The sequence below is a fragment of the Myotis nattereri genome (assembly GCF_964212035.1).
Source record: "Myotis nattereri genome assembly, chromosome: X".
Taxonomy (NCBI): domain Eukaryota; kingdom Metazoa; phylum Chordata; class Mammalia; order Chiroptera; family Vespertilionidae; genus Myotis; species Myotis nattereri.
The window spans coordinates 116130995-116146275 of NC_138078.1; the positions used below are offsets into that span (position 1 = coordinate 116130995).

Here is a 15281-nt window from a genome sequence, read left to right on the forward strand (position 1 = left end):
CTTAATCAGTCAGTAAATGTACTCTCCTAGTGGGTGAGCAGATAAATAAACATACTATGACAATAAAATATGCAATTGCCTGTCAGTACCAAGACAAAACCGTGGTCTATATATACAAATGAAATATTATTCAGCCATAAAAAAGAAGGAAATTCTGCCATTTGCAATAATATGAATGGACCTTGAGGGCATTATGCTAAATGACATAAGTAAAAAAGAGAAACATAAATACCATAAGGCTTCACTTATATGTGGAATCTAAAGAAAACATCCCTTAGATACAGAGAAAACATTGGGGCGGGGGGTTGTGAAATGGGTGAAGTGGGTCAAAAGGTACAAACTTCCAGCATGGTACAAACTTGTATTTTTGAAAGTTGCTAAGAGACTAAACTTTAAAAGTTCACATCACAAGAAAAGAATCTGTAACTCTGTATGGTGATGGTTGTTAACTAAACTTACTGTGGTGATCATTTCACAAAATATACACATATCAAATCATTATGCTGTACACTTGAAACTAATATAATGTTGTATGTCAATTATATCTCAGAAAAATAATAAAATAAAATTTTATCTCCTCTGGAATTCTTATTCCCTATTCTCTTTTCGCATTGGCAACCATCTGACATTCTATACATTTACTAGTTTATATGTTTATTATCTCTTTCCTTCTCAAGGGACCACAAGCCTTATTAGGGCGTAGCTTACTTGTTTTGTTATCATAGTATCTCCAGCTCCTGTATATGTACATAAAAATGCCAGGCATATGGTAAGCATTCAAGAAATATTTGCTGAATGAGTAAATAAATGAAAATAGAAAAGTGTTGATTCTTCATGTATTAATTTCAAAACTGGATGTCTTACTAAATTGTTTCATTGTTTCCTAACATATTTTCAGCTGTTTTTTTTTTTTGGGGGGGGGGATTTTTTTAGAACTGCTTTCTAATTTTTAATATTTATACCTTTTATTTTGCTACAATTTCTACTTGCTATATCTAGAATTTTCATAATATTAAATATTGGTGGTGATTTTTTGAATTGTTTTGTTCCTTACTTTCATAGTAATTCCTCTAATGTTTCACAATTAAGTAGATTTTGGTTCAGGTGTGAAACACAACACAACACAGACACCCCCCCCCCCCAACACACACATACTCACCACATGCATAATGTATTTCCTCCAACTTACTAAGGATTTTATCAAAACTAGTAGGATTTTACTAAATTATTTATTGGAATTTATTTATTTATATATAAAATACTTTTACGGATTTATAGAGAGAAACATTGATGTCAGAGCGAAACATCAATCAGCTGTATCCTGGGCATGTGCCCTGAACAGGAATTGAACAGGCAACTTTTTCATGTACAGGATGACGCCCAACCAACTGAGCCACATTGGCCAGGGCTGGAATTTATTAACATGAATATGTGTCTTATCATTTGACCTGTTAATATGATACATTGCAATAATAGACTTCTCAATAGTGAGCACTGTGCATTCAAGGAACTGGCTTTGCTTTGCTATAGTTTCCTTCTATTACTGATGGGTTACAGTGTTTTAACAGTGTAAGTTTCATTTTTCTATATATGTCAAATTGATCTCTTAATTTTCTGCAATTTTTGTCATGAAAATTATGCTGGCCTCATTAAAGAGTGAACTTTTCTCTTTCGCTCTGAAGTAGCTCAAAATTAAAGATTTCTTGACAATGTGAAATAATTTGTGAGACCATGAGGCACAACATGCCTATTATTTGTTTATAATTATATGTGTATGTGATTTTCTTGGAGGAAAGGGAAGATTTTAAAACACTCACAATTTTCTAGGGTTAATGATCTATTCTGATTTCTTATTTCTTCCTGGAAAAAGTTTAGTTAGTCATATCTTTTCAGTTGGCATTTTTTGGTATAAATTCCACAAAATAATTTAATAATTTTTTCAATCAGATTTTACATTTGCCTGCCTAATAAATCTATGCCTGTGATGATTTCTTTTTTCTCTTTTCTAATTCTTTGTATTTGTGCTTTTTTGATTGTGGTGCATTTCCTTTGTGCTTTGGTAGTCTGGGAAAATTGGCAGAGAACGGCACCTGTGGCATTGAGGCAGGAACTCAAACATGGGCCAGGAGCAGCTGGTGGTGAGGTGATCCTTCACTTCTGTGCAGCTGCTGGCAGTACCAGTGCCAGCTGACTGTTGAGAATGCTGGAGACATCTCAGACCAGCAAGCTAAGTGGTCCAGAAATCACTGTGAAATCCTGCTTTGTGGCTAAGGTCTGATTTCTGGTTCTCCAAGAAGGTACCAGCATTTGGCCAATGAAAAAGCTTAATTAGTTGACTAATGCAAGGCCCTAGGTAAATATTTAGGGGGGGGGGGCGGGTATATTTGGGTGAAAAATGGTCTTTGGAACTAGGGTGGAAACTCAAAATTCATCGTAATTTTAGTATTAAAATTTTGTCTTAGGCTGATGAGGTCACAGAATTTGGGTAAAATAAGCCTCTTCTATTTTGTATCCATTCCCCCTTTTTTCTCATTGCTTTTTTGGATCCGTAATGGCTTTTCTATTGTGCATGATAAAAGGAGAATTTCCCAGCGTTTCATACCACTCACTTTCCCAGCATTCTGGGATATACAGCCAATTCTTCACTGGGCATGTTCTCCTGATATCACATTAGGTACCTCAAATTCAACATGTGCTCAGTCGAGTTGATCACCCTCCACATGTATCCTCTATGCCTATGTTCCCTGTATTCATTTGCTGCTGCTATTCATTAAGATTCAAGCCAGAGCCTTAAAATCTACTTAAACTCTTTGGCTTTCTTCACCCTTCACATGAAATACCAATTACTGTTTGCACATTTTACTTTTTCCTCATTTTAAAAATTTCATCCCTCTACACACTTACCTCAGATATTCTACCTAATTCAGGCTCTCATCTTCTTCTTCTTGGATTTTGTTCACTGACATTTGATGCATTGAATATAAGTGAATCTGGGGTGCAGTAAACCAGGAAAGCCTATTAGGAATAGGCTTTCTAAGTATCTAAGGAATGCAGTCCTTTGTAATCTATCTCCAGATATGTGAGCCTGAACTGTATGTTTGTGGCTTGACAGTATTTTTATTGCTTACCATTATTTCCTCATATTCTTGATCTTTGTTTCAGATCCTTCTTGGTACTCAGACCACAAATCTAATGGACTCACTCAGTCACCATGGTTAGAAAGAAAGGATCAAGATCAGGTGGATATCTCATTGGCAAAGAGCACAGAATTTGATGACACACTGTTGGCAAGGGTGTGGTGAAGCAGGCATGCCTACATATTTATGGGAGGTTAAGTTGGTAGGACCTCTTTGGAGGGTAATTTGGCAATGGCTATTAAATAAAAAATTGACCCAGCAAATCCATTTCTAGGAATTTATCTTACAGATATACTTACACATGTGCGCAAAGATGTATGCACCTAAGTAATAACTGAGGAGTAATTATAGTAACAAAATAATAACCAATATAAATGCATTTGCAATATAAGCATTTATCAAGTGCGTAATGAATAAATAATGTTTCAACAATACAGGGGACTACTATACAATTAATATGAATTAAGTAGATATGTATAAGAAACAATCTCTAAGATTTTGTGATAAAAAGGCACGGATATGTGCAGCATGTGCTATCATTTGTTTACCAATTGCACACACACAAATCTCTAAATAGACAAACACACTAATGTACTGCTTGTAATGTACGGGCAGGAGATCAGAAATCCCAGGGTTTCAGACTTACTTTTCACTGTACAGCTTTTATAAAGTATGATTGTCTTGGTCATGTGCACGTATTACCTAATTTAAATTAAAATACAAAAACAAAACAAAATAAAGAGCAAGTGGGAAGTTTTGATGGTTGTAGTTTAAAATATTTGAAATATCTGCATAAAAGTGGTATATATTTTTGCCTTTCCTCACATGGGAAGTCAGATATACAGTATATGTGAATAGGTAGTTATAACCACAACATGCACATTTGTGTAAATAAAAATGTTTGGTAAATCATCTTAAAAACACAAATGACACTTAACTCTCCTAACTTATAGCAAGTACATTTAGATGTTATGTATTTAAGATGTTAATATTTTAACCCATGTTAATAGCATAAGTTTGCTTTTCAAAAACAAATGTACAAAGTAATGTATGCATAGCTGATGTTTCATCTTCAGTTTCTCTCCTGGAAGATTTTGACTTTAATATATTCCTAGAAGGACAATTAAGATATAATAAAATGTATAATTAACCATTCAAAAACTTTAGTGAAGCACTTAATTTCTAAAGTGATGAACGTTTATTTTTTTCTGCAATACATCACAAATTCATTTGAGATAAAAGCATTATTCATGTATACAATAAAAAAAACTGTCAGAAACAACTACATTGAGTACAACAACTGGCCTTTCTCCATAAATGGCTGTCTGGATAATGTTACCTGAATTTTAAAGAAATGTTAACCCCAAAAAGAACCTCTCTGATTGTCCTGCCACATATAGCTCAGTTTTGATTAGCTCTGAAAATCTGTAACATAAATGCTTCCCAAGAAATCAGGCCATAATATAGCAGGTTTAAACAAGAAGAATGAGAGCCTAGGGGTAGTGATGCTAAATTTACATTGAATAATCAAAACTGCAATTAATAGGATGAACACCATTGTAAGATTTCTTAAGTAAGAGAACATATTTTTTAAAGTATTTTATGCACCAACAATATACAAAGAGCAAATACTGAATTTCAAACATCTAAATGAAACACCCCCCAAATGGTGGCAATCTAGAACTTGAAAAGCATTTTCTAATTGGATCAGGGCTATAAAACTGCCCTGTTATATTATGGGTTGTTTCTCAGACCAGCCCAAAAGACACTTTGTAGCACAGTTTTCTGAAATAACATACATCAGAAATGTGACCTGAACATACTATTGAAATACTGGTAAAAACTAAAGCACTGAATTGCAATAGGAACCATGACTGTACAGCCCAGAGAAATAGCATATGTGAATCACTCAAAGAGAGAACACAATTAATGGTTAACTAAAATTCTTTGCAAAAAAAGGTGGTGGTGTGAAGGAAAATGAGAGGGGACTAGAGAGAAAATCTGGGCACTGGGAGAACACAGTGGCCATCCTTAGCTCCAGAGGCCTGCATAGTTCCCGTGGAGGCCTGAAGGGAGAGGCCCCCCAGCCACAAAGAGCTTCATCTCAGGCCAGTTGTAGCAGTGGGTGTAGAGAGCGTTGGGGAACTCATTCATGCCACCGAAGTTCACCCACAAGTCATTGTGATTGAGCCAGCCTCTGCCACAGGTGAGCCTGAGCTTCCTCCTTGTAGGCTCCCTGGTGGAGCCCAAGATGGCAGAGGCTTTCTCCTCCAGGAACTTCTGGGCACGGGTGTCATAGAAGAGCAGGGAGCCATGGCCTGTGCCCACAGTGATGATGTGCTGGTAGAAGCTCAGCGAGCGCACACCAGTGCCGCCCTCTCGGGAACACAGGGGCCTGATGTTCTGCTGACGCTGGCGCGGATCCACAAAGGAGACATGGGACTGGGAGCCCACTGCATAGAGGGACAACTCCTCGCAGTAGGTCAGGCACACGTTCTCTCTGCAGTAGGGCAGCCTGATGGTCAGCAGCCTGGACAGGGTGCTGCGGGCTTTCCACAGGTGGAAGTAGCCGTCTAGGGACACTGCTCCCAGCTCCTGGTTCTTGTGATTAAAGGCCAGGGCCCGCACCTTTCGGTTACTGGGGTTGGTGCTGGACCTGGGGATGGTCTCCATGTCCCTCGGACGGATGTGGGCGTACACGGGGAGCTCTTGGTCATTGTGCCAGGCTTTGCTGCCATGGACCCTGTAGGGATCCATTCGCCACAAAGCCACAGTGCCATCGCGGGACCCGCTCACAGCCACAGTGTCGCTCATCCAGGCGATGGCGAAGATCCAGTCCCTGTGGCCGTGGCGGTCGCCCAGGCACACGGGGTCCAGGGTGGGCAGCTGGTAGACAGCCAGGCTGTTGGGGTTCTCGCCCCCGGTGGCCAGAAGCGTCTTGGAGGGATTCAGCTCGATGGCGTGGATGCCACAGCTTGGCTGGGCCCGGGGCGGCTCGGGTTTCCGATTCCGCAAGAGCGGGATGCGCGTGATCTGGCCCGACTGCACGTCCACCACGAAGAGCGTGTTGCACTTGGTGCCGCACACCACCTGCCTGGCGTTCAGCCACTGCGACGCGAACACCTTGTTGAGGGTGCCCAGGGCCAGCTCGCGCTCCCGCAGCAGCTCGGGCAGCTTGTGCACCGCGTAGCCGCGCAGCCTGCCCTCGAAGCCCCGGAACCCCGCGCGGCCCCGCGCGCCCACCTCGCGGCCCATCAGGTAGGGCACCAGCGAGCGCCGCGTGACCGGCCGCTTCTGCTTCTTGGGCAGCAGCAGCGGGCCCTCTCCAGCCGCCGCCACCAAGCCCTGGGACGACGAGCTCGCAGCGGCCCCCTCGATGGCGGGCGCTTTCCGCTTCCTGCTACCTGTTTGCTCCGTGGCCATGGTGGGCGGCCGGCGAGTGGTGAAGGTGGCAGAGACGGCGGTGCGGCGGCTGTGGCGATAGCGGTGGCGGTGGCGGTGGCGGTGGTGGTGTGTGTCACCCGTGGTGGCCGTGGCGGCGGCGGGGACTGAAGCACCTCAGTCAGCCGGGCGCGCGGGCTCTCAGGGACCAGGAGTCGTGGACGTCCTCGGGGCGCGGAGCCTACCGAGTCGGGGGCGCGGCGGCAGCGAAGTAGGAGAGGATGGCGGGGTCGGGGAGGAACCGGGCCCGGGAGCTGATCTCGGGCAGAGCAAGGCAGCTAGGGCGGCGGCGGGGTTCTAGGCGAGGGCGGGAAGTGTGGCTGGCGGCAAGGCTGGAGCCCAGTGGGTGTGAGATGAGGACTGTGCTGGAGTCTGTTAAAGAGGGGGCGGAGGCAGCGGGAGGAGCCGGCGGGGAGCGGGGGTGGGGTGCCTGGTAGAGTACGCCCGGGTGGGAGGGGTCGGAGGGGGGCGGGAGGTGGGGGATGGAGCCTGATCAGGGAGACTCAACCCCCAGCGCTCCAGGATTCCCAGATGGCTCGGAACACATCCACTTGATAGCCTACTGGGGGTTGGGGACATGAGGGTTCACTACCCTCAAGACAACAACCAACTAGCCTTCTTAAAATCCCTACTTAAATATACTGCCAAAGCTAAAATGTGGTCAAGTATGAGGCTAGAAGGAACCAGGACAATTTCTGTGGAAGAAACAAATGTGCACTTGGTGCAGTCCTGGGAGGCCCTTTGCTGCAATTAGATAGTGAACTTGATGGGCAATGAGGGTGTTTGGCAGAGGTACAGAGACTCTTCGCCTTAGGTCTGTCCTGCATCCCCTCTGGTCTTGGGCATTGACCGACTGTTCATAGTAGTTAAATTGGACAGAACTGGGGGGAGGGGGGGGTTGATCATGGACTAATATGAGGCAGGCACATAAAGGAAGACATGAATGAGATTATGCCTACATTGTTTATTGATCGTCCAAGTACATATTTTATAGATTGGAGCAGATTTTCAGGTATAAAGGCATGTGTCTTCAGAAATGGGATTACCAAATCATTTCTGATATATTGTATTTAGGTATAAAACAATGCTGTCCTTAAAAATATTTTGACACCTTGTCTACATTTGTGAGTATAGCCCTTGCATTATCTTTATTCTATCCCAGGCTCTGTAACATATTAATTGGATATAGATAGCCAGTTATTATTTTCCCTTAGATATTGACCTACAATTAGCTTCAACTACACCATATATGCTAATGCATCCTAGTTTTTTTTTGTTTTTGTTTTTTTTTAAAAAAAAAAAACTCTATCCTAAACCAACATGTCCAACTTCCTTTGTCATTTTGCATACCAAAACAGAACATTTATACCATGGAATACTATGCAGCAGTTTTAAAAAAGGATCTCTTATCCTTTGAGACAGCAAAGAGGCACCTGAAGATATTATGCTAAGCTAAAAAAGCCAGTCTGAGAAAGACAAGTCCATGATCTCACTCATATGTGGAATCTAAAGAACAAAATAAACTGATGAACAAAATGGATCCAGAGACATAGAAACATGGAACAGACTGATGAATCTCAGAGGGAAGGCAGGTGTGGGTGGATGGGAGGGAAGAGATTAACCAAAGAATTTGTATGCATATATGCATAATCCATGGACACAGATAATAGTGTGGTGAAAGGCCTGGGATGGGAGGAGGGAGCGGGCAAGAAGGGGTCAATGGGAAAAAGGGGAGGCACATCTGTAATACTTTCAACAATGAAGATATATTTAAAAGAAAACCAGAACTTCAAATTCAACATATTTAAACTCAAGATTTTCATTTCAACTCCCAGGCACCTAACCATTTATTGTCTCCTTTCTTAATGGATAGCACCACTATCCATCCAGCTGTGTAAACCAGAGTCCTAAGAATAATCCCTGACACATCATAATGCTTCCTTATCTTCGGGTCCAATATCTATCTTCTAACATTTTTTTTCAAATCCATTCAATTCTCACCATCTCCACTGCTACCACTCTTGTATGCCACTGTTTTGTCTTGACAACTGTAGTAGCCTCCTAATTTTCCTGCAACCATTCTTGCCCTTCTCCATTCAGTTCACCACACTGCAACCAGAGTGATGTTTTCAAAATGCAAATATGGCCATCTCACTGCACTGATTTAAATTAAGCAATGTTTTCCTATTGTCTTAGGATAAAGACCAAAATACTTAACACAGTGGACAAGGTCCTATGTGATATGACCAACGTTCCCCAGCCACATGCCTACCTTCTCCTTATTACTTGCTTTGCTCCATACACACTGGTCCTTTTTAATTTCCTCAATAATATTACGTATTTTCATGCCTCACATCCTCTTTTGCATGCTGTTCTCTCTGCCTGGGATGCTTTGTACCTATGGTCTTACCACCTTTTACCCCCTACAGATTCTTTACCTTGTTAACTCCTTATTGTTCAGGTTTTAGGTAATGTGTCACTTTCTTAGGGAAACCATCCTTGGGCCCCCAGAATAGGTCATATCTATTTTACATGGATATCCTCTTAATTGTACTTCATGGCATTTGCCACAGGTGAAATTGCATGGTGATTTCTGTGACTGCTTCATGTCTGAATCTATCTACTGAAGGATTGAACAAAAACTCCACGAAGGCAGAGGCAATATCCACTGCGCTCTCTACTATATATTCAGTGTTTAGCACGTCATAGAAATTATCAATAGTTGTTGAATAATGTCGACTGAAATTTAAGAGACCTTGGTGGATCTCTGTTTAACTGGTACATCAAAACCCAATCTTTCACACTACAGTATTTGATAAGCCACCTCTAATTTAATATAATTTGGAGGAAAAACCCTTCACTACCTGACATTTTAGAGTCTTTAAAATTATTTACTCTTCAGCTGTTTTAGTTTTGATTTTCTCTGGATCTATTCAAAGTGTAATCCACTCAATTTTTCCAAAAAGTTAATCCTCTATTCTTACAAAACTCTGGATCAATTGATGTGATAGGCAGCCCTAGAAAACATTGAACAGTTAGATTAGAAGTAGAATACTTTGCTGTCAAAGATTACTGTGTTGGGGGGGGGGATGAGAGCATGAGTGGGGGTCGGGGGCAATGAGGGGATAAGGACACATATTTAATACCTTAATCAATAAAGAAAAAATGAGAAAAAATAAAGATTACTGTGTTGTCTTTCAGCTGTGGAGAAACCTGCCAGAGATGACGTGATGCTGTTTCCAGGTATGGTTGATCACCTTAACTCCAAGGGTCAGCCTTGATGGAATGACAGATGCTTCAAGCAGAACCTCAGCATTTAATACTTACCTTAAATGGGCATTTTAATATCATGAAATGATCATAGGAGATTGCCATAGTCCTTTGAAAGATCATTATTTCAAGTGATATCAAAGAGTGCCCTATGCTAGCTACCATTGTCTTTAATACACAAGTTAATGGTTTAATGCCATTTGTAGATAGATCAAATCTCCTGGTGCAGATGCTGTATACAAAAATGTTTAGTGTCTATGTATATATTGATGACATGGTTTTACTGTCAAGAACTAGAGTAGTCTTATTAACAAATTACAACTAAGAATGTCTCAATATTTAGGTAGAATTCTTAACCATTCTTTTGGCACTTATCTTTCAAAACTCAGCTATTCGGTTCAAAATTGCTTATAGCAGCAGAGAACTTATTTTTGCACTTTCATATTCAGGGTGGGAAACAGTTTGTAACTAATGTATAATGTAAAGCAGTGGGAAACTTGCCACATTTTCTTCCTTCATGAAAAGTGCCTGTTGACTATTGTTTTCATCATTTTTCCAGGTCAACTCCATTTATGCCATTTTTTGTTAGAACTTAGATGTCTGAGAGACGCACATGCCCAGGTACACTAGAATGGATCTGAATGTAAGCTCCATACGAAGTCTGGTTTTACCTGACGATATCCCCACATATTACCTCTGTGAGAAAGTAGGGTGCCCTGTCATCTGGATGAGAATTTTGGTAAAGCTTCTCAACCTTCATAAGATGACAACTTTATCACATACTGTATATTAAATTAGCACAGTAGTTGGTAACATGGCCTCTTAAAGAACTATATGGCTCTGGCAACTTACTTGACCTCTCATGGCCTCACTTTACCCACTGAAAAATTTACTTTTTAATCTTTAGAATTGTGTAGAAACAAATATTTAGAAAGTATTAGCAATTATTAGTGTCTGGATTTTCCAGACTATGACCCTGCCTATGATGAGCAATACATACTACTGCCCTTTCAGACATTATCAGAGAATATAACCTCAGTGCGTCTTATCTCTTCAAATTGCCCAACCATCCCCTTGTCTGCCTGGGAAAGTCGTATTCATCCCTCAAGTCTCATCTCAAATTTTACCTCCACTTTGATAACCTCTTTGACTCTGCCAGATAGATTTAAGGGCATCTTCTTTTGTACAATATCAACATACTTTATTATAATTAACTTACTTCACTCTCTTCATTGGCTTGTGTAATTCTAAAATAACTTCAAGCCCCTTTGAGGTAGAAATATTTTATATATATATATATATATATATATATATATATATATATATATATATATATATATATTTGGATCCCCAGAATCTACATTATAACAAATGAATTAGTTATAAACACTAAAGTTATAAACACAGTGCCTGGCATATGGATGGCTCATGCACATTTGCCTAAGGAATGAACAAATGAATTCAGCTTCTATCCAAACTTGCTAATAAAATGTAATAGTTAGCCTTCTGACGGCTGATTCACATACTTCCAGTTTTATTCTTGAGTCACCTTACACCACCAGAAGACTGTATCATAGGATCAAATTAGCTTAGTATTTGCTGAATCAGTTTCACTCACTTGCACTGTAATATTATGCTTTAGGCACTTATCGAAGGTCATTAAAAATAGCCAAACAGCTATATGGTTATCCCTTCACATTTATTGTATATCTGTTATGAAGGGCACTGTTCAGCATATTGCTCAGTGTCCCCCTTATACAATGTCACACAGAAAATTAATTTTAAAATCTAATGCCAAAAAAGCCTTATCTCTGTGGAATTATTACATTTTATCCTTTCTGACCATGAGAACTATTAAAGAGTACAGGCTGTAAAGTCAGAGTGTCCTTGACTTGAATCTTGGCTCCATTAGGAGTATAGTTTTGTGACACTGGGCAAGATAGCTTTTCCAACCTCAGTAACCATCTATAAAATGAGGATTCTAACACTAACTCACCATGATTGTTGTGAAGATAGATGTAATGTCAAAGCACCTAGCAAAGTGCCTGGCACATAATATGTGTTAAGTACATGGTAAAAACTAATTTATTTTTTTATTGGCTGCTAGGAAGCACAAAGACAAATATGATACTTAATCATAGCAGCAAGATCGACTTTTCTAATTATTCTCTTTCTTAGTCATGATTTAGACTTTTTTTGAATTTTATTCTTAAAAGCTACTTCAGTTATGGAAAGAAGTCATATAAAATATACAAATACATTATTACCTGTGATTTCACAACAAAAAAAAATCACCATTAGTTATAAACACTAAAGTTAAAATTATCAAAGACTGATATAGAATAGGAAATGTTAAGATTCAAGGGACAAATAAAACTCTAGTATTCCTACAATTTCCCCCCTTTAGTTGCCATAATATCAAAAATACCACCATTAGAAATCATTTCAAGAATATCTAAATAGGAGCTTTGAAATATAAATACATGAATATATAGGGTGGGGCAAAGTAGGTTTACAGTTTAAGAAGAAACAGAGTTTATTCTTGCATTATTATTTATTATTGTATTATATATTTTTCCATATGAATAATTGTAAACCTACTTTTGCCCTCCCCTATACATTAAAGTATTATTGACTTTTTACCATCAAGGTTAATAAGATCAAAAACAGAAGTATTTCCTAGAAGAAAAGGACATGAAGAGGAGAGCAATAGAAGAGGGAGAAAATGATTACATATGGGATATTGACTTTGCTCATATCCTAATTTTCTTCAGATAGGCTTTATCATTCTATTCTTTGGAACATAACTTATTGAAGAAATAATCACTTTGCAACATGACCTCTAACTAAAGAGACCTATATGGAACACACATTTGAATTGCTCACAGATATCCTTGTGGAGAAAAGTGGGCAAAATGCTAGAGCAATAAGGTAGATTTCAATGTGGATTATTAATAATTAAAGATTGCATTTATTAAACAAGGATTTATTACATTTATTACAAGGATTTCATGTGTTATAAATGAATTAGATCATAGGAAATACAAAGACACAAAGTCTTTCCCTTCATTGTATTGGCATTCTAGTATGACAAAGGGACATAATGGAAGGACCAAAGGAGGAGGCCAAACATATTCACGCAACAGTTATATAGATAACTGCTATGTATCAGGAACTTTGCCATGACCCATGGGTACATAATATATAGTTTTTAAATTAAAAAGTACACGTTGTTTACATATGTTTTCATGTATTTAAATATATGTGTATAGTATATATTTCATTATAATAGCCTCCATTTTTTGATAACCTATGTTGCATTACAGGTTTTACATATATCTATTCTTCATAAGAAATCTGCATGATAGAGGACATTCTTTCAATTTTCAAACTGATGACACTTAGGTTTATTAAGGTGAAATAGCTAATAAGTGGCAGAGATGAAATTCCAACCCAGGGCAGTACCATTTTCTCCATCACACTGTATCCACTACAATATACTTTTTTGGACCTTTGCCAGTACCAAAAAAAAGGATGAATGGTTCATAAGGATGGGCTCAAGTAAGTCAATATACTCCAGTCCTAGTTTCTGGCCACTGAGTGACTTGGAGAGCTACACAAATCTGGATGGTTCATAGCCTTCCTAACTTGCCCTGCCAGCATTATGTTAGGTGTGGTAGGCAGCCTTTAAAATGGTCCCTAATGACCCCTGTCTTCTAGTTCCCATAATGCCTACTGACTTATTCTAACCGACAGAATATGGCAAAAATTATGGGATGTCACTTCTGTGAATAATTTACCAAAGAATGTGTGTTCTCCCCCCCCCCCCCCCCCCGCTGGCTCACTCTGAGAGAAGCCAACTGCCAACTGCCATTTTGTGAGTTACATTATGGAAAGACCCACATGGTAAGGAGCTGATGTCAGCCTGCCTACAGCCACATGAGTGAGCTTGGTAGTTGATTATCCCTCCCCTGCCCCCAGATGAGCTGTGAGTTGAGACCCCAGCCCTGGCTGGCACTGTGATTGCAGTCTGATGAAAGACCCTGAGACATATAAATACAAATAAGCTGTGCCCAGATTTTCCTGATGTACAAAAACTGTGAGATAATAAATGTTTGGTGTTTTAAGCTAGCATGTTTTGGGGTAATTTGTTCCACAGAAATAGTTTATCTACTAGGGAAAAATGTTTTCCAGATATATAAAGAGTTGATTCTACCAAAATAATGGCTGGGCAACTAACTCAACATAGGATCAAGTTCACGACTTGAGCTCTTAAACCATTAAAACATTTACCGAGCATTTACCAAGTACCAGACCCACAGTATATTACCTTAGTTCTTCAAATCAACACTATGGAAATGCTGTAGTAAAAGCCATTTGGCTAATGAGGAAACTGAGGCACAAAGTTTTCTAATTTGCACAGCCAGCAAAGTGGCAAAGCTTTGATTTGCACCCAAATCCTGTGACTCTAGAGTAAGCATTCTTAAACAGTTAGCCATATTGTCTCCACTATGCTATATATTCTCAGTATATTTCCTAGAGGTTCACTAAGTAGTTCTCGCTCTCATTCTTCTTTTTTATAAGGACTTAAAAGAAATATTTATCAAATTTAGAGTTGAAATTCAACTGGGAAGCAGAATAAATAATATACATAACACAAGCGTGATTTAAAAATATCAATAGAGCCCTGACCGGTTTGGCTCAGTGGATAGAGCATCAGACTGCAGATTGAAGGGTCCCAGGTTCGATTCTGGTCAAGGGCATGTACCTTGGTTGCGGGCACATCCCCAGTGGGGAGTGTGCAGGAGGCAGCTGATTGATGTTTCTAACGCTCTATCCCTGTCCCTTCCTCTCTGTAAAAAATCAATAAAATATATTTTTAAAAAATATCAGTAGATTGGGGAAATATCCCAAATTTAGCATGGTTACATTTAATTGGAATACGGGTTTATTTGCATATTTAAACTATCTATATATAAGCCTAAGCAACCATTAAGTCCAAACAACCGGAACAACCAGAACAACCAGAATGACCAGAACGACCGGTTAAACAGTCGCTATGAGTTGCACTGACCACCATGGGGCAGACACTCAACACAGGAGCTGCCCCCTGGGTGGTCAGTGCACTCTGACAGCAGGAGCGCTGCTCAGCCAGAAGCCGGGTTCATGGCTGGTGGGGCTGGAGTGAGCAGGAGTGTTGGGGCGCCCGGCCCCAGCTCGGGCTCCTCCCCAGCCACCTGCCACTTAGCGCACTGCTACATCCCTTGTACCCCATAAGCCTGCAGTTACAGTCTCTGGAGAGTGGTTGAAGCATGGACACTCAGAGTAACAAGGATGAGCCTGATATCACTGCTGGGCTCCTGAAACTCTGCCTCTGGCATCAAGATCAAATCTCATGCCTTACCAATTGCCCCAGAGCTACAGAGGAAGGCA

At 40.1% G+C, this 15281-nt stretch overlaps 1 protein-coding gene across 1 annotated transcript; it reads right to left on the minus strand.

The window, feature by feature from the left end:
- Positions 1-5168: 5168 nt before the first annotated feature.
- On the minus strand, positions 5169-6560 carry LOC308536196 (DDB1- and CUL4-associated factor 12-like protein 2; the record flags this gene model as incomplete). The annotated part of the gene is made up of 1 exon (XM_081115276.1): positions 5169-6560. One exon carries the CDS (start codon positions 6558-6560, stop codon positions 5169-5171), a length of 1392 nt encoding a protein of 463 aa, XP_080971402.1.
- Between the last annotated feature and the right edge of the window lie 8721 nt (positions 6561-15281).